General features: G+C 35.2%; 1 protein-coding gene across 4 annotated transcripts in view; it reads left to right on the top strand.

Annotated features, from left to right (window-relative positions):
* TBL1XR1 (TBL1X/Y related 1) overlaps positions 1–20608 on the top strand; it is a 157452-nt gene that overhangs the window by 120291 nt on the left and 16553 nt on the right. For all 4 annotated transcript variants that reach the window (XM_019752254.2, XM_019752263.2, XM_019752216.2 and 1 more), the window contains 7 exons: positions 4234–4379; positions 6463–6685; positions 7410–7542; positions 7873–8014; positions 9043–9106; positions 9198–9295; positions 10565–10625. In XM_019752254.2, the coding sequence (XP_019607813.1) occupies positions 4234–4379; positions 6463–6685; positions 7410–7542; positions 7873–8014; positions 9043–9106; positions 9198–9295; positions 10565–10625 (867 nt within the window). The remainder of the gene's footprint in view (positions 1–4233; positions 4380–6462; positions 6686–7409; positions 7543–7872; positions 8015–9042; positions 9107–9197; positions 9296–10564; positions 10626–20608) is intronic.

Below are 20608 nucleotides of genomic sequence, written 5' to 3'. Positions count from 1 at the left end.
GGCCATGTGTTGTGATAATAGTTAAACTTTGCCCTTTTTCTCTTAATTTTTTTTCTTGTTCAGGCACCCTATGTCATAACCATGAGGTTCAATGCCCATTTTCATGTTCCTATATTCTCTGTTTGTAAAGTAGAGTTGTCAGACTCTGGGGGACTAACTCCCTTTTGAGAATACAATCCCTGTCATCCCAAGGGAGAGTATGCCCTGAAACAAGTGGTATTCAGAAAATGGTCGTTTTGTGATCTTGTTTCTTACATGGGAATGGTGTGTAATCTCATGAGTAACCTACACACCCCTGCCACTGCTTATCTTTATCACTGTTTTTATACTAAACTTTGTGGTTTTCAGCCTTATTCTTCTCTGGAATCTCTTTTCTACCTCCCAGATTTCTTAATCACCCTAGTGAGTATGTAGAGTACTTGATTACAGAGGTATTATTTTTATCCGATTTGCTCTTACCATAGAAGGAAGGGATGTTATTTTAGGCAATCAGACCAGACTCCATCATTTCAGATTTAGGTTGATCCCTTTTGCCTTCCATCAAAAGCTGTCCCTGAAAAAGTATTTCATGCACATATATTTACAGATAAATGGAAATATTTTCTGGCATAACCCTGGTTCAAGTTTTAGTTTTGTTTTTCAAGGAAGATTTACGTTGTATGCTTTTTCTGGATTCACAGATTTTCTGATGTGCCAAGATACATTGTAGTACAATTGTATTCTGATTTAACAAATGCTTATTGAGCACTAGTTAAATTAAGTAATGTTCTATTTTTCCAGATTAAGAGATTACTAGACAGGCAGCCCAGTATGCACATACACATGCACACAGCCTTAGACACACAGTGTGGTAAGTGCCATGCACACAAATTAATGGATTAGCATAGAAGAGAATGATCAGCGCTGGGGCAGTGGAAGGAGACTTCACCTGCATTCAGATAGGAGAAAAGAGCACAGGACCACATAAGGCCCAAAGAAAGGCATGAGATAACAGGGCATATTCAAGGTGTTGCATGTAATTGGTAATCACTTGGAATTTAATGTGCAATGGCAAGACGTGTGGGGGTGTGGAGTTGGGGACATGAACCTAGACAGATAGGTCGGGTCAGATTACAAAAGCAGCAGTGTGCCATACTTAGAAGTTTGGCCTTTTTTATGAAGGCCAAAGGGATCATTGAAAGTGCACAAGGAAAGAGTGATAGGATCGGTTTTTGTTTTACAAGTATTACTAGGTTGGTGCAAAAGTAATTGTGGTTTAAAAGGTTAAAAATAATTTCAAAACCTGCAATTACTTTTGCACCAACTTAGTATTCTAGCTGTAGTGTGGCAAATGTACTGAACTGGGGAAGAGAAGAAGGGAATTTATGGCAGTAATGATACAGGCAAAAGACTATGGGGTCTAAACTCCAGGTTTTGGCAGAGAGGGAAATCTTACAGGGCAGTAGGATTGCTAGGATTTGGTGAATGGTGGAATGAATGTCAGGGGACTAGATGGGAGTGAGGGTGACTTTGAGGTGTAAGGAAGTGAAGTCAGAAATTTCTAAAGAAGTTTTGGGGGAGGGGAAGAAGAAGAAAAAGTTTTGAACATAATGGTTTTAAGCTGCCATGTAATGTTATAACTAGAAATAAAGAAAAAATGAGAGTTGATTTGAACATTTATTTAAGCAGAGCATATACTCCTAAGTGTGGACCTTTTTAAAGTAAACGTTAGTAAGAAATGCAAAAGCAGTGCTTAAGGACCACTTCAGGGTTATTTTCTTGCTATTTGAGAACATTCTGAGCGCATGTGCAGTAACTTGAGGTATATGTAAATACCTGCGTGATAGCTTCTCTCCTTGTCTGACAGAACCAATTCAGAAATATATGCAACATTCCTACCAAAATTGACATTGTGCCACCTGCAACTCTTAGGATATTTTTGGACATAAACTTGAACTCCATCATCTAGTTAAACAGAGTTTAAATATTATGATTTTGATTATTTCAGTTGTAGTCATGAATTAGTGCAGAAATCCTGGACTTTAGTGCGATTTATAAGGCTTAATGAAAAATCAGTTTTAAAAGCTTGCTAATAAGACATCTTAATGTTTCATGCATGACTGACACCACTTTCTAACACCCTGAGTGGAAATAGAAGAACAAGGATGCAATTTTTAAATTTTCTGTGACCGTGTTTCCCTGAAAATAAGACCTAGCCGGACAGTCAGCTCTAATGCGTCTTTTGGAGCAAAAATTAATGTAAGACCTGGTCTCATTTTACTATAGTATAAGACTGGGTCTTATATAATATAATATAATTATTATAATATATAATATAATGTAATATAATGTAATATATAATACTGGGTCTTATATTAATTTTTGCTCCAAAAGACTCATTAGAGCTGATTGTCCAGCTGGGTCTTATTTTTGGGGAAACGGTAGTGAACAGGAGCTCACTCTGCCTTACTTAGCTTTACTGTTGACCATATTCTCTCTCTAGGAGCATAGTAGTTATGGCCATGGTTTCTAAATGAATCCTTATTCTCTTAGTGGCTGTTTTTTCATATGGTAATTCAGACTATAAAATAAATTATATATGTGCATGATGTAGGCCCTGCATAAATGATATTGTTTATCATGAAATCTTATTTAAATCTTGATCTCTTAAATCTCTAAACCACGTGGCCGCTTAGCTTTTTTCCTATTAATGATTTACTGCAGAATTTATTTAGTGAGGAATATATAATTGAAAACTAAAATCTTTAACCTTACTGTTTATGGATTTCACTGCCATCTCTCACCCTTTCTCCCCGTCCTTCCCAGTTTCTAGTCTCAGCTTTCTACCCTGGTAATCTGGAATCTTCATATTCAAGTAGTTGTGGATTTCCTGATAGGGGCAGTGTGCAAAATGGTAGATTTTTTTCCCCATTGGTATGTTCTTAGCCATCTCTGTGACCTCAGATTAAACTGAGAACTATAAACGTGTTTATGCTCTTGCCTGTTGGCAAAATCATGAGGTAAAAATGAAAGTCTTTAAGGTAACATCTTTTCATGTCTCACTATGGGTCGTTACAGGAAATGGAACAGTTAGGTGTGCCAAAAAGAGAAGGAAGGAGCCGGGAGGAACATCCACTTCAGTGTACTTTGTCTATTAAACAATTAAAATATTTCCTAGGCGCATGTTGTTAGTGTTTGCCTGTTCATAAGTGACACATGGAGCCTAAGGGTGGAAGCACAAAACGCAAAAGAAAGGGAAAAAAAGACATGAACTAAGCACTAAAAAAACTAGGATACACTGGCTAGACAACAGTTTTTATGTAGATTAAATCAGTTTAACCAAGACTAAAATAAGTCCATATTCCATTTATTCAGTATGAAGGTTTCTTAACATTCTATATTACATGTATTATTTAATTGAATTGTTTAAAATACATTAGTGAAAATTACTATTTAATGGTAATCTCTGATGAGTATTTTGGTAAAGAGAGTTAACCACTCTTGGGTCTATCAGTTTATTAGAATTTTACTTATGAACTTTACTTTCATAAGAAACAAAGCCAATGTAAAGAGATTTTTGTTATGTATTTCTGGTTTTAAGTATTTCAAATAAAAAAATTAAAGAATTACTAATTGAAACAGAAACTGATTTTCACTTGCTATCTCATTTTCTACATCTTTGATTTAGATGGGTTATTACTAAGCGGCAAAGAATTAATAATTTTTTAATCACTTATACATACACTGGGTTTTCAATTTCAATTTTAATTTCTTTCTAGTTTTAGTTTGCTTTTTATTTCCTAAGTAGTTTTAAAGAATCTGCCAAAGATTGAATTTATAAGGTGTTTGACAATTTGTAGAAATTTAAATATAGTGCAAAAATATTAAATGTCACTTTATCTTGGCCTAAATTATCTTGAGTGAAGCAGTTGAGTCACATAATTCCACATGCTTTTTTCCAAGTTTAAAGTTTGATGCTATTTATTGGGAGAACTTATGTGCCACTGCTAAATCTTACATGCACTAGAAATTTTAAATAGGACATTACGTAATTAAAAGTGAAAAGGAAAGCATGCTGAACATACTTGGCTTTTGATACTTCTTTTGTTTAAAATCATATTTGACCTTAGCTAACAGTCTGGGATTTCATGTGAGTGGAACATGATTTTGAAAGATTATAGAGGTCTTTCATTTGAATCTTATAACATGTTGCCACTAGGAAAATAAATTCTTACATCTTTTTTTTGCTTTTAGGATTTTCTCATTCAGCGTTTACCTTTGGTATAGAAAGCCATATCAGTCAATCAAACATAAATGGTGCCCTTGTCCCACCTGCTGCATTGATTTCCATCATCCAGAAAGGTCTCCAGTATGTAGAGGCAGAAGTTAGTATTAATGAGGTAAGGAAGACTTATTTCAAGTATTAACTCTTGTTCTTCAGTATGTCCTTACCTGATGTCTTGTTTGCTCATTATCTGGCTGACAGAACCGAAGGGCATTATTCCTAATGTCACGATCAGGTCGCACAGGCAAGGCGTGTTGGCTCCCAGCTGTGAGGACCATTATTTGGGGCTTATTTCCCTTGAGATGTTTTTGTAAGTAAATAGTAAGGAATAATTTTCTTTGAAACAGCATTGTGCTGTGGAATGCTAAGACCATTGATGGTCTGAAACGTCAGAGAATCTCAGATTATTTGGTTATACCTTGTCTTGGAGGGCAGTTTGTCATTGAAGCTAATTGTTCATATTATTGCCCATTTAAGGTCCATAGATAGGTAGTTTAACTCAGGTGTCAGCCAACTGTGACCCACGAACCAAATCCTGCCCATGGTTTGTTTTTGTAAAGTTTGATTGGAACACAGCCATGCTCATTCATTTATGTATTGTCTGGCAAATTTTGTGTTACAGTGGCAGAATTGAGTAGTAATGACAGAGACCTTATGGTCTGTACAGCCTAAAATATTTGCTATCTGTTCTTTACGGAAAAAGTTTGTAAACTCTGGTCTAGCTGAAAATTTTCATGTATTGTCACGATTTATGACATGTGGAGCTTTTACCTTATTTTCATTTTAGAGATTAACATCTTCCCCTTTCCTCTCACACATGTTTTTAAAACTGAAGCATCCATGGTTTCTATATCAGTGTTTATTACTATAATTATATAGCATAGTAAAATTGATTTTATTATCTTTGTTTCCTCATCTCTGTAACTGAAAAATCCACTAATACTAAATTAAATGTGTCTTCACTGTCTTTCAGCACTTTCCCTCCCAGAGTATCCTATATTGAAGAGGGTGCTAAACATTTTCTATTAGTGGCTAGAGATGAAGTCTCATTTTATCTGAAAAACTTTTTATAGATTTAATACAGTACTCCACAATGTATCTGTTGGTTTTAATATTTTAAAGTTACTTACAAATTAAAATACTTTCTCCTACTCCTCAAAAAGTCCATTACAATTGACACCTTAGAAATATCTCCTGTGTTTTTGTAACTCGGAGCACCCATCACACCACTGTCAGAGGTCAGTAGTGCATGTCCATCAACTTAAGTGAGCCAGGCTTCACATATGCATATTGTTAGCTAATTTGCACTGTTTCTAGCGTGCTCTGTGTTTGTATCTCTTCTTGTACTTGCTGGAGAACTTTTTATTAATTGTGGACTTCCTAGTATGAATGAGAGGAGCTTTGGAAAATTACAGCAAGTCCGTAAATTAAAGAGCAGTAGCCTATGAGTTAAGATGGTGCTTCTCAAATATTACTGCACATAAGACTCCCCCAGAGAGCTTAAAACACAGATTCCTAAGCCCTTCAAAGATTTTCATTTTGTAAGTTTGAGTCTACATTTCTCACAAATTACCAGGTGATGGTGGTCCTTGGATCACACTTTCAGTAGCACTGGTTAAGAGATTGCCACCTGCCATTAACTAGCTGTGTAACTTCAGCAAGTCTTAGCCTGGTTGTGCTTGCATTTCAACATTAGTAAAATGAGATGTTATATGGCATAGTATCTGAAGTCCATTTCTGTTTTAATATTTTAGTCAATTTACAAGAAACTTTTGAGTCCATCAAAGCTATTTTAGAAGTTTTTAGTTTTAAATAAGTATTTACTATAACATGGCACCAAATCTCTTACCATTGTATGAGTGATTTCATATTGGTCATTGCTTTTGATTAACAGTTTTGGATAATAAACTTTTTTATCACCTAGGCTTACTTCTTATTCCTTTCAGTATTTCAGCTGTATCTGTGCAACATGTAGCAGTAAGAACTAGGTGAGGAGGAAAAATTAAACAGCCATTTGCAGTTGCTCCTTGAAGTTTCCTGCTTCCCTCTGACTCCTTTCCTTCTTGCATGTATTCAGAAAATTATCTAAAAGTGTTTTTTTTGGAATGAAGCTTATCATTTGTGCTGTTGACTTGTATGAATACAAATTACCCTAAATGTGTTCCCTTTGATTTTTCCTCTCAATATTCCAAATCCAGGATGGTACCTTGTTTGATGGTCGACCAATAGAATCTCTGTCACTGATAGATGCCGTAATGCCTGATGTAGTACAAACGAGACAACAAGCTTACAGAGATAAGCTTGCCCAGCAACAAGCAGCAGCTGCCGCAGCTGCCGCAGCTGCCACAAACCAACAAGGATCTGCAAAAAATGGAGAAAACACAGCAAATGGGGAGGAGAATGGAGCACATACTATAGCAAGTGAGCCAAGAGAGAATTTTTAAAAATTCCTTTTCAGAAGAAATATTGTGCTTTATGGGCATGTCACAGCTTCCAAGATGAAATAACATCATCAATATCATTTATGCCAACTTGTTCCTCTAACTTGTATCACACAATTCAGATTTTTATTCCTAAAGCTCCAAAAAGCTAGATTTCCTTTCATGGATTTTCTTTTTTTAATACTTAAAAACTTATTTTTCTACAGTTAAATGAATTTTGTATCTGCATTTGATTTCTAAATAAAATTTGGAATAGTAGTCATTAACAAATACAATAAAGCTCTGACATGGAAATATAAAGGCAACTCTCATGTTATATGAATGATATCAGCAACCCCTACTGGCAGAAACTCAGAATAGTATTGGCATGGATACATTTAATTCAAACCATTTTATTATTATTTTAGTCATGTTTGGGTCTAACCTTTTGCATTCCTTCTCTACCCTTACCCTCTGCCTCTAAACATACATACATATGTCTTTTTAAAATAGTATAGTCATGTTTAAAGATAGGAATTTATTTTCCATATGTTAAGTAGTGTATAATCATTTTCACCATTATCCGACATAGTAAAAAAAAAAAAATGTTGCCCTATATTATTACAAAGGAGATAGTCGCTGGTTAAGAATCCCCCCCCACCCCCCCCGCCCCAATGTTGTAATATTACCTAACTGGAATTTTCCCCTTGTTTCATGTGATGCAGATAATCATACTGATATGATGGAAGTGGATGGGGATGTTGAAATCCCTCCTAATAAGGCAGTCGTGTTGCGGGGCCATGAATCTGAAGTGTTCATCTGTGCCTGGAATCCTGTTAGTGATCTCTTGGCATCAGGGTATGTTTCTCAAAGTGAAACTAAGATGGATTTTAAAAAGAATCTGACCAAATTATTATTTACATTTTATAAATACATTTTTCACATTTTCAAGTTTCTGTTGCTTGTTGCCATTTTGCTTCTGTAAATGTTTCTCATAAAGTAATCTTACATGGTTTCATTAAACTTCAGGAGTGCTTGGGGCCCCCAAAGTGGAGACAAAAAAAGAAGTGGAAATTCCTGATAGTCTTGTTTTATTTGCCTTATTACTATTAGGATGTAAATGTTTTTATTTTTATTTTGGGATCCTTGAGAATATTATGAAGATTTAAAATATATTGCATACTGTAGGTCTGGAGACTCCACAGCAAGAATATGGAATCTTAGTGAAAATAGCACTAGTGGCTCCACACAGTTAGTGCTTAGACATTGTATACGAGAAGGAGGACAAGATGTCCCAAGCAACAAGGACGTGACATCTCTAGATTGGAATGTGAGTATCACTGTATTGTCCATGCTGGATGTAGTTACTAATCTACTTAATCTGTCTAATCCTCAGACTGATGGCAGGGTTTGTTGCTTTGTTCTGCTGGTTTTGGATTTCACTAACTAATAACAACAGACTAGGGATCCTTGCTCCCAGATAAACGGTCTTAAAAACGAAAACTGGCCTTCTAGCAGTTAAGTCAAGGTTCCACTTCCACCTCTGCAGTTTATCTAGCAGCGGAACCTTCGTAAAACAGGTGGATGACGACTGTGTGCTTCACTTTCCTCACATGTATAGTAAAAGTTGATAATGGTACCTACGTAAATGAGGTAATAGATGAAAACCAATAATGGGCACATAATAAGTCCTTAACTACTAAACCTTTTGTTGGGGGATAAGAGATACCTATATAGCAAAAACATATTCTAGTTTTTCTTATTTTGCTGTGAAGTGATGAAAACTGTCTTTTGGGAACGATTAGTCTAGATTACTTCCAAGCTTTACTGTCGCTATAGTTATCTTATAATTCTGAATAATTGTTAATTCAATATATGATTTAACATTTTTCAGGGATAACTTGATTACTGTGACTTACCAGAAAGTTTGATTTTAGTGTTGATAACGCTTTACCCTTTCAGTTTCAAATTCATGATTAACAGCTTAGTTTATTTCCATTCCCATGATTAATTTGTGGAAAATTAGCATATTTAAAGTTCCTATATATTTTCCTTATTTCCATGTTGCCTTTTTCCTTCCTTGTTACTTTGCACCCATTTTTCACCTGCCCCCAGAAATTTCTTAGACTGTTTCAGTGTTACCAAGAATTTTAGGGGTCATTTATCCTTGACTCAGCAAGTAAATGTCCTTTCCTCCTCTGGCTTCTGTTCTGTAACTTTTTGTGGGGCTTTCAAAGGATCTTCCAAATCTCGTTCCTTGGGGAATGTCAAGGATCTGCCGTAAACACGAAATATTCTAATAACAGTTAAATGCCCTTTCTGGATCATAGAATTGAAAGACATGTGTTTCTCTGACAGAGTGAAGGTACACTTCTAGCAACTGGTTCATACGATGGATTTGCCAGAATATGGACTAAAGATGGTAAATGAAGCATCATTCTTTTCATTTATTGTTGTTGGTCTTAAGTTATAAAGTTTGAAATAATTTCAATGTTTTCTTTTTTGAATATTAGGTAACCTTGCTAGCACCTTGGGGCAGCATAAAGGCCCTATATTTGCATTAAAATGGAATAAGAAAGGAAATTTCATCCTAAGTGCTGGAGTAGACAAGGTAAAAGAACATTAAACTAAATTCTATAAAGGTTAATGTGTTACAGAATATAACTGGAAAGTAATAATATTCTCTGCTAATCACATAAACAAAATATTCGTATTTGGGAAATTCAGCTATAAATTTATGGTAATAATACAGATGCTTTCTTAGATATTCTGGCAGCTCATGGCTGAACCTACTCACGAGAATTCCTTTTATTTTTTATCTGTTTGACCACACTCCTCATTCTTGGCTGGAATTTGAGCCATAGTGAATGGCGTACGTCCCATACTCTTTGCTTTCCTTCTGCAGTTTCTAGTTTATCTCATCAGTGAGTATGGCTCTGGAGTGATTCTATGGGAAATCTTAGAACCAGTCTGTTAGCAGAACTCCTGGTGCTTAAATTGAATATTTAATAAAATGCAGGATCTTTCCAGCTTTTTTCACCTAATTAAGCTGGAAAATATGCATAGGTTGAAAATATGGCTTCTTCCCCCCACCCCTCCCACCCCTTCACTTTCTTAGGTCATCCCCTTTACCACACCTCCCGAAATGAATACAGGTTTTAGGATTATTTGAATCTAGGAAAATACATGCTCCTAGGTAACTGGGTGCATTGTCAAAAAGGAAGTAGAGAGAAAAAAGGGGAGAAAAGTGAAGAAGGGCGGGTGGGAGGGGACAGCCCTGTTAATAGTCACAGCCACTGTGTAATACTTTTTCCATCCCCAAAGTTAAAAAAATTAGTGATGGGAGGGTGTTAAAAAGAATGGTGAATATATCCATTCATATTTAGATACCATACTTTAATGTAATATGAAATACATTGTTTTAAATATCAAAATTCAAGCTGACTTTATATATTAATGTGAGCTTTAAAAATCTTAATATTGAGAATTAGCTAATTACTTTGTTAACCAGACTTTTTCTCCATATAGTTAAACAGTAAAAGATCGTACGTTAAAATCACTATTGAAGTGGAATTTCTTAAGCAATCTGACATAATACCTGGTACTTTGTAGACAACCAATAATTGATATTTGAAGTAAATTAACTGATGAAAAACCATCAGGGAAATACTAAATTGCCTAATAGTCATACCTTTCCCCGCACCCCCACCCCACCCCCGAAAATGGAGTATAGCTCATTGTACTCTTTGGGATAAAGTAAATGTTAAAAATTAAATCCACGCTGACATTTCATATTGCTTTAATATAGTTAGGAATCTAACTTATACATCTGTAATAAACTTTCAAATGCTTAGCAATATGTTTTTCTTTTCAATCACAGACTACAATTATTTGGGATGCACATACTGGTGAAGCCAAGCAACAGTTTCCTTTTCATTCAGGTAAATCTTCACAATTTACATGAGAACTGGAGCTTTCATATATTTTTCTAATTAAACTTTTAACAGATATAATTCATTTAAAATCTTGAAATATCAAACACCAATCTCGTTACTAGTTCTTTGAGGGGTTAATGTTCCATGACTTTCAGATTGTTAGTTGTCGGAGGATTATAAAAAATTTTCTGTGAAATATATCATAAAAACACATTTGAGGCCTGGTTGGTACTATTTAATGGTATTATTTACAGAACATAGATTTTTGAATCAGGAGGTCTAGGTTTGAATGTTAATTCCACCCCACTTTATAAGCTTTAAGACTTTGCAAGTCACTTAACCTTTCTGCGCCTATTTTCTCTTCAAATGAGGGTTAATAATAATAATAATACCTATCTGTTATGAGGATAAGAAAGTAATGTACATGAAAATACTGTATAAACTCCTACAAATTTAGGTAATGGTTATAATTTCTCATTTTGGATTGATGTATTGAAGTCAGTCCTACTGTGTACATAAAACAAAAATTAGGCCTTTTCGTTGTTGGAACTTGGGTGCTATAGATGGATTTCTCTTTTATGAAATAATTTGATACTTATATAATTTGATACTTATATAATTTGATACTTAAATCTGACTCCCAAAATAGTGTGCTTCATCCTCCATGATACGTAGCCACAAACCACTGCGTACAAAAGATGAGTAGAAACAGTTGCATTTTAGTACCAGTGTTCCTTTGCAGCCTAGAACCTTTGTGCCTGCTTTTATGGAGTTTCCTGGTGACAGTAACTGATGTTAAACTGGAGCAAGATGCCTAATAACTATTAGAACAGCAGTTTTAGTACTACCTGATTTAACTGCTGCTTTCAAGATTTTTCTGTGGTTCGAGAGCGTTTTTATTTAGAGACTGACTAAAGTAACTGGTTATTTTCAAATCTTTGCTAACAGTTTTTTCACAAAAGGCAATGACACAGCGTCACCTTGAAAACTGAAACTTAGAGCTTCTGGCATTTTGCTTTTTTGTCTTTCTCTACATAGTGTGACTAAACATGCCAAATAAAGTACAAAGTTATTTTCCTGTAGTATTTGAGTAACATAATTTTGCAAACATTATGCTAAACAGTTCAGCTTGATTAAAGCTTACCATGTTAATAGGCATTTACACATCGATTTTTTATTTGCCTTTGCTTCTAGTCTTCATGCTGATAGAATTCTCTTAAGCCTCTGGCTGTTTCACCTAAAAGTTTCTCCTACCTCCTAGGAGTGATGGAATATTGAGATAAGTATGTGTGTGGTACTTTTACTAGCCATTATATAATGTGTACCACCATTGTGCTAGAGATGCTGCTCTCTCTATGCGTGATCACATTTAGTCCTGGCTGCAACTCCATAGGAGGCATATGGTACTGAAGCCATTTTACAAGTAAATAAACTTTTTACCCATGGTATTCTTTCTTGCCATTCTTTTTGTTTGTTTAAACTGCTTTATTGAGGTATAATTGACATACAAATTAACTCTACATATTTAAATTGTATAATTTGAAATGTTTTGACATATGTGTATACCACTGAAACCATCACCACACTCAAGACAATGAATGTATTTATTAGCTTCAAAAGTTTCCTCCTGCCCCTTTATGATCTCTACCTATCCCCAGGCAACCACTGGTTGTCTGTTACCGGAAATTAGTTTATGTTATGTTAAAGAGAATCACACGGTGTGTATTGTTTCACTCTGCATAATTTTGATTTTCTTTCAATTGATGAATAGTATTCCAATATGTAGATGTACCACAGTTTCTTCCATTCACCACCTACTGAAGCAAATTTGGGTTTCCAGTTTTTTGCTTTTACAAAATAAAACTGCTATCAACAATCATGTTTTTATTGACCTTTATAAGGACTGTGCTTTCATTTCTCCTGTGTACATACCTAGAAATGGGATGACTAGGTCATATGGTCGGTGTATGTTTAACTTGTTAATCAATCGCCAAGCTGTTTGCCAGAGTTTATATTTTCCAAACTGGTTTACGTTCTCTGCAGCAGTGGGTATTTCAGTCCCTCTGTATCCTTCCCAGCACTTGGTATGTGTTCAGTCTTTTTAATTGTAGCCACTCTTACGGTGTGTGTAGTGGTATCTCACTGTGGTTTTAATTTGCATTTCCTAATGACTAATGATGTTAAGCATCTGTCATGGGCTTATTTCTTTTCTTTTTTTTAAATTAAAGTTTATTGGGGTGACAATTGTTAGTAAAGTTACACAGATTTCAAGTGTACAATTCTGTAATACATTATCTATATATCACATTGTGTGTTCACCACCCAGAGTCAGTTCTCCTTCCATCACCATATATTAGACCCCATTTACCCTCTTCTAGAGCCCCCCTCCCCCCTCTTTGATCCATTTTGAATTAATTTTGGTACATGGTGACATATAGCAGCAGTCCAGTTTCATTCTTTTTCACGTGGCTTTCATTTCTTCCAGCACCATTTGTTGAAGAGGCTGTCTTTTCTTCATTGTATGTTTTTTGCCTCTTTGTCAAAAATTGTCCATATTTGTGTGGGTTATTTCTGGGTTCTCAGTTCTATTCCATTGGTCTGTGTGTCTGTTTTTCTGCCAATACCATGCTGTTTTGATTATTGTAGCCCTGTAGTACAAGTTAAGTCAGGGAGTGTGATACTTCCAGTATTGTTCTTTTTTTTTTTTTTGATTGCTTTTGCTATTCGGGGTCTTTTGTGGTTCCATACAAATCTGATGATTTTTTGTTCTATTTCTTTAAAAAAGATCGCATTGGGATTTAATGGGGATTGCATTAAATCTGTATATTGCTTTGAGTAATAGGGCCATTTTAACTATGTTGATTCTTCCAATCCATGAGCACAGAATGTCTTTCCATTTCTTTGTGTCTTCAGTTTCTTTTAAAAATGTCGTATACTTTTCAGCATAAGTCTTTCACATCCTTGGTTAAGTTTATTTCTAGGTATTCTTTTTGTTGCAATTGCAAAAGGAATTGTTTTTTTTTTAATTTCTTTTTCTGAGACTTCATTGTTAGTATATAGGAATGCAATTGACTTTTGTACGTTGATTTTATAATCATGTGCTTATTTTATCTTTATGTCTTTGGTGAAATGTCTGTTTAAATCTTTGGATCTTTAATTTAGCTTTGTTGTTTGCTTAATGAGTTTTGTGAATTCTTTATATATTTTGGATGCAAATCTTATCAGGTATGTATAAATACTGTCTTTATAGGCTGTGGCTTGTCTTTGCAGTGTTTTGACAATGTCCCTCAAAGATCAGAAGTTGTTAATGTTGATGAATTCCATAATTTATTAATTTGTTCTTTTATATATCATGCTGTCAGTGTCGATTTAATTTGCTCTTTTTCTGTTTGCTTGATGTGGAAGTTGAGGACACTGATTTGAGACCTTTTGGCTTTTCTAATATGGATACTTAGTGCTATAAATTTACTTGTAACTACTACTTTGTGACATCCCACAATTTTTTATATGTTTTTATTCAGTTCAAAGTACTTTCTACTTTTGATTTTTTTTGTCTTTGACCTATTGGTTACTTAGAAGTGTGTTAATTTCTGAGTTTTTGGGAATTTTTCAGAGATCTTTGTAATATTAATTTTTAATTTAATTCTCTTGTTCCTATAAATGTCATTTAAGTCAAGTTGTTTGATAATGTTCAAACCTTTTATAGCCTTACTGATTTTTCTGTCTGCTCATGTCATCTTTTGTAGAGAGAGGGGTATTGAAATCATCAAATAATTGGAACCACAATAATCTCTATTTCCTTTGAAGCTTGTCAGTGTTTGCTTCATTTATTTTAAAACAATTTTCTTAGGAACGTGAACATTTAGGAATGTTGCGTCCTCATCTTGAATTGACCTCTGTCATTTTGTTTATGACCCTCTGTTTCCCATTTAATTTTCTGTTCTCTGAGAGCTACTTTGTCTCAGAGCTATATTAATATTAATATAGCTCTTCCAGTTTCTTTTGGTTAGTGTTTGCATGGTATATATTTTTCCATTTTTTTAATTTCAATCTGTTGATGTCTTTATATTTGAAATGTATTTTACATAGGCAGCATATATTGCTTATTCATTTAATATCAACCTCTGTCTTTTAATTATAATATTTAGGCTATTCACAGTTAATGTAATCATTGATATGATTACATTTAAATTAACCATATTTCTGTTTCTTCCTTTTTTCCTCTTTTTCTGCCTCTGTTTGGATTAATGTAATATTTTTATGATTACATTTTCCTTCTTTGGTGGGTTATTAACTTTTCATTTTAATGGTTGCATTAGGATTTATAGTACACATCTTCAATTTATCACCAGCTACTTTCAAGTGAAATTTTAAAGGGATTAATTAATTAAATAAATTTTACTCATATAGCTGTCATTCCCAATGTTCTTCATGCCTTTACATAGATACATATTTCCATTTGGTATCATTTCTTTTCTGCCTGAACTACTTCAGTATTTCTTAAAGGGTAAATCTGGTGCAGATTAATTCTTTTAGTTTTTGTATATCTAAATGAATCTTTATTTCACCTTCATTTTTTAAAGACATTTTTGTAGGGTATAGAATTCTGAGATTGACAGTTTCTTTTTCTTTCTGTACTTTAAAGAAAATGTTTTGTTTTTTTTTTTCATTTACATTATTTTCAATTTGAAATTGTTTACCATTTTCATCCTTATTACTCTGTACATGATTTGTCTTGTTTTCTCTGGTTGCTTTTAAGATTTTCTCCTTATTGCCAGTTTTGGACAATTTGAATATGTCATGCCTTGGTAAAGTTTTCTTCATGTCTTGTCCTGGGAGCTTCTTGGATCTGTTGGTTCACAGTTTTCTTCATATTAAAAAGAAGTATGATCATTATTTTTTTCAACTATTTCCCCTCCTTTTTTAAATCGTAGATTCTGATTACCTGTTTATTAGTCAGCTTGACATACTGCAGTTCACTGATGCCCTGTTTATTTTTTTTCAGTCTTTCTGTTTTCGTTTTTAATTTTGCTTGGGTTTTTAAATTTTTTTTAAATTGGGGAATATTGGGTAAAAGTGTGTTTCTCCAGGGCCCATCAGCTTCAAATTGTTGTCCTTCATTCTAGCTGTGGAGGGCACAACTCAGCTCCAAGTCCAGTCGCCGTTTTCAATCTTTAGTTGCAGGGGGCGCAGCCCACCATCCCATGTGGGAATTAAACCGGCAACCTTGTTGTTAAGAGCTCATGCTCTAACCAGCTGAGCCACCCAGCCACCCTCCGGCAGCTTAGCGGCAGGTTGTTGTCTTGTGGAAGGCACAGCTCACTGGCCCATGTGGGAATCGAACCAGCAACCCTGTTGTTCAGAGCTCGCACTCTAACGAACTGAGCCATCTGGATGCCCCATCTTTCTGTTTTTTCAATTTTGGATGGTTTCTATGCTGTTTTCAAGTTCACAAATATTTTCTTCTGTAGCATCTAATCTGCAGTTTATCCCATCCAATGCATTTTTCATCTCATGCTTCAGTTTTCATCTATAGACATTGATTTAGGTCTTTTTTTACATCTTTCATGTCTCTACTTAGCTATTTAAAAATATGGCATACTCAATTGACCCTTGAACAACACAAGTTTGAATTGTCTGAGTCCATTTCTATGAAGTTCTTTTTTCAATAAATAGATAGTCGTCCCTCTGTATTCCTGCATTTTACATCTGTGGATTCAACCAACCTCGAATTGAAAGCGGTATTTTCTATCTGTGGTTGGGAATGCACAGATGTGGAGGACCAACTGTATGCATTGATCTATGCTATTTTATATAAGTGACTTAAGCCTCCACGTGTTCTTATGTCCGTGGGGTTCCTAGAACCAATCCCTAACAGATACCGAAGGATGATTATAGTTAAGTTTTGGGGGAGTCAAAAGTTATACACTGATTTTTGACTGTTTGGGGTGTGTGTTTGGGAGATCTTCATTCCTAATCCCTGCGTTGTTCAGTGGTCAGCTGTAGTTTCAAGTGTTTTGATTTCTTTGCTAATTCTAACATCTGTGTCTGTTCTGGGTCAGTTTTCATTATTTGATTTTTCTCTTCATTTTGGTCATGTTTTCCTGTATCTTTGCATGCCTTGTTTCTTGTGAGTGGATGTGAGACATTTTACCTTGTCGGTTGCTGGATATTTTTGTATTGTTATAAATATTTGTGAAATTTATTCTGGGACACAGTTAAGGAATGGTTTATCCTTTCGGGTCTTGTTTATAAGATTTTTTAAATGGCAGTGAAGCAATTTCAGTGTAGGGCTCATTACTCCCCATTACTGAAGCAAGAACCTTAGGGTACTCTAACCAGTGTTCCCTGAATCCTGAAGTTTCTAGTCTGGCTGGAAGAGTTAGGTACTGTTCCCAGCCTTGAGTATCAGACATTGTTTCTTCTAATCCTTTTGAGTGGTTCTTTCCCAGGTCTCAGCTAGTGTCTTCACACACTTATGCTTATTAGTACACAGCTGAATGTGTGAGTAGGACCCACGGTAGACCTTGAGAGTTCTCTGTGTAGCTCTCTCCTTTCCAGTACTCTGTCTTGTGAATTCTAGCTGCCTTGGTCTCCCCACATTCTCATCTTTGTTTATTCAGCACAGGAATTTCATTGATCTCTGCATAGAGAGAATTCTTCCTGTTGTTAAGACCTGGACATCTTTTTCCAGATTGTAAGCTTGGGCAATTTTGAAGGTACATTATTTGTTGGTTTTCCTTCTCTGCGGAACCACTGTTCTTTGTTGCTAGATGTCCAGTGTCTTGAACTATCATTTCATATATTTTGTAAGTTTCTTGGTTGTTTGGGGCAGGAAATAAATATGGTCCCGGATACTCCCTCTTGACCAGGTATGGAAGTCTATCATACATTTTAAATTATTATCTTTTGATTCTTGTGCTAGATATTCTCCCATGTACACTCTTGCATAAAGCATAAATCATAATTATAGATGAGTTACCACTTCATACCCATTAGGATGGCTATAAAAAAAAATAACAATGTTCATGAGGATGTGGAGAGACTAGGACCCTTATACTTTGTTAGTAGATACTGTATTTCCCCGAAAGTATGACCTAGCCGGACAATCAGCTCTAATGCGTCTTTTGGAGCAAAAATTAATATAATACCAAGTATTATATTATATTATATTAATTATATTATATAAGACCCGGTTTTATAGTAAGATAAGACCGGGTCTTATATTAATTTTTGCTCCAAAAGACCCATTAGAGCTGATTGTCCGGCTAGGTCTTACTTTAGGGGAAATACGGTATGTAAACTGGTACATTCACTATAGAGAACAGTGTGACTATTCCTCATAAGGCTAAACATCGAATTAGCATGTGACTCAGCAGTTCTACTCCTAGGTATCTAAGGTGTGATCAAACAATACGGTGAATGTTTAAAAAAAAATTATTACAGTAAATAGACATATTGCCATTAGTCCCCCTCAAAATACTCCCCCTCACTTCAAACTCACTTATCCCATCGTTCTTGCCATTTTCTAAAGCTGTTCTGGAAGTCGTCTTTCATTAGTGTCTTTAGTTGTACTGTCATGGCTGCCTCAATGTTCTGAATCGATTCAAAGCATTTATCTTTCATGGTCATTTTGACTTTGGGGAAGAGCCAGAAGTCACATGGTGCCATATCTGGTAAATAAGATGGATGAGGACACACTGTAATGTTTTTATTTGACAGAAATTGCTATACCAGAAGAGATGTGTGACATGGAGCCTTTCCTTTGTGATCATAAATTAACGATGAAGGTTGCTGCTGAGTGCCATCCAGTGGAAAGGCAGGGATCTTCAATATGGGAAGCAGCATGTAGAACCTTAGTAACAGTGCGTGACAAGTTTCACCGTGTTCAGTGCAGTCAGTGAGGTGTGAGCTATGGTTGAGAGAAGGTGTGTTTTAAAGTGTGCCATAAATCATCCTCCATCATGTAACACTCCATGTAACACATTGCTTCTGGTATACGGCAATTTCTATCAAATAAAAACATTACGGTGTGTCCTCATATACCGTGTTCACCATATGTGGCATCAAGCGACTTCTGGCTCTTCCCCAAGGTCAAAATGATCATGAAAGGTAAATGTTTTGAATCGATTCAGGACATCGAGGCAGCCATGACAGCGCAACTAAAGACACTCACGAAAAAGGACTTCCAGAACTGCTTCAGAAAGTGGCAAGAACGGTGGGATATGTGTGTTTGAAACGAGGGAGTATTTTGAGTGGGATTAATGGCAATGTGTCTTTTACTGTAATAAGTGTTTTTTTTTTAATTTGAGCATTCACTGTATTGTTTGATCATACCTTGCATATCCAAAAGCTTTGAAATTAGGGACTTGAACAGATCCCTGGACATCAGTGTTCATAACAGCATTATTTACAACAGCCAAAGGTGGAAACAACTCAGTTTCCATCAATAGGGAATGGATAAACAAAATGTGGTCTATGCATACAATGGATTATTATTCAGCAGTAAAAAGAAATGCAGTTCTGACTCGTGCTACCCCATCCATGAGCCTTGTACGCATTATGCTAAGTGAAATAAACAGACACAAAAGGACAAATAAGATGATTCTGTTTATATAACTAGAATAAGCAAATTCATAGAGACAAAAAATAAAAATTAGAGATTATCCGGGGCTGGGGATGGGAGAAATGGGGAGTTATTGCTTAATGGTTACAGAGTTTCTGTTTGGGGTGATGAAAACGTTTTGGAAATAGTGGTGATGGTTGTACAACATTATGAATGTAATTAATACCACTGAGTAGTATACTTAATAAAATGACACATTTTACATTATATATGACCACATATTTAAAAATTAATAATGTAACATACCAAACACCATTGAATTATATACTTTAAATAGGTGAATTTTATGGTATGTGAATTACACGTGAATAAAGCTGTTTAAAAAAAAGCAAATGAATAATAAATGCTTTTCTTCCTTTTCCTCATAGGTTTGTTCATTGCCTTTTTAACTTACAAAGTATTCACAGGTTAAGAAAAATAAATCAGAATTAGACACAGACATTTGAATCTTAGCTCCAGTATGTTAAAAGTCTCTGTTACCCTGAGCAAATTAACTTTTCTTAGACTCTTTTGTAGTGCGTAAAACGAGACCAGTAATAGCAAGCACACCTCTTATGTATCACCGATATAAAAGTACATTTTATGTTAGAGATCTGTTTCTGTCCTAAAAAACTTGTATTACCTTGACTCATTTTATTTTAGGAATAAATATAAAGTAAGGAGGCATGTGTTCTTAGATTATAGCAATCCATAACTATTGTATCTTGTGAGGCAGGTTATTACAGAAGCATTAATTATACAACTCATGTTGCAGCATTCCCAAGCTCCCCCAATTATCTTTTCCTGCTTATACAGTTTGTTTTGTTCTGAACCTGACGGTGTATTTCTTTGAATGTTGCCTATTTTCTGAGCCTCCCGTCTAATATTTGCAGACTGCTCTGTATCAAGTTCATACCCTGGTGCATCATGACAGATGCTCGGCCTTCTTCATAGCATTTTATTATACCTTTGATGGTCTTCTAAATTAATTAGATTTTCCAGGCCTTTTCCCCCTGCTGCTGAACACTAGAACAAATTATTTACCTAAGAAACACTTCGCTAAAATTGTTTTTTAAATGATACTGTATGTAATAATATTAATGTCAGAATGAAAGTGTAGTGTAAGTAGTTACTGAATCGGATTCCAGGCATGAAAACAGAATCTAAACCAGGAAATGCAGGAAAGGGAATTTAATGCAAGGAAACAGTTGCAGAGGTATTAGAAGAGTGAAAAACAGGAATATGAGGTAACCCGGAGTTTAACAACTGCCCGAAACCTAAGACTACAAAGAAGGCGGCAGGATCCAGCTGCCCAGTGGGAATTAGAACCTTAAAGGCGAGGCTACTGGCAAGAATGGCGTAGAGTAAACATAGCTGCTGCCAG

Source organism: Rhinolophus sinicus, linkage group LG01 (assembly GCF_036562045.2).
Source record: "Rhinolophus sinicus isolate RSC01 linkage group LG01, ASM3656204v1, whole genome shotgun sequence".
In the NCBI taxonomy this organism is placed as follows: Eukaryota; Metazoa; Chordata; class Mammalia; order Chiroptera; family Rhinolophidae; genus Rhinolophus; species Rhinolophus sinicus.
Note: the sequence above shows the minus strand (reverse complement) of the source record. Positions and strands in the feature narration are given on the sequence as shown.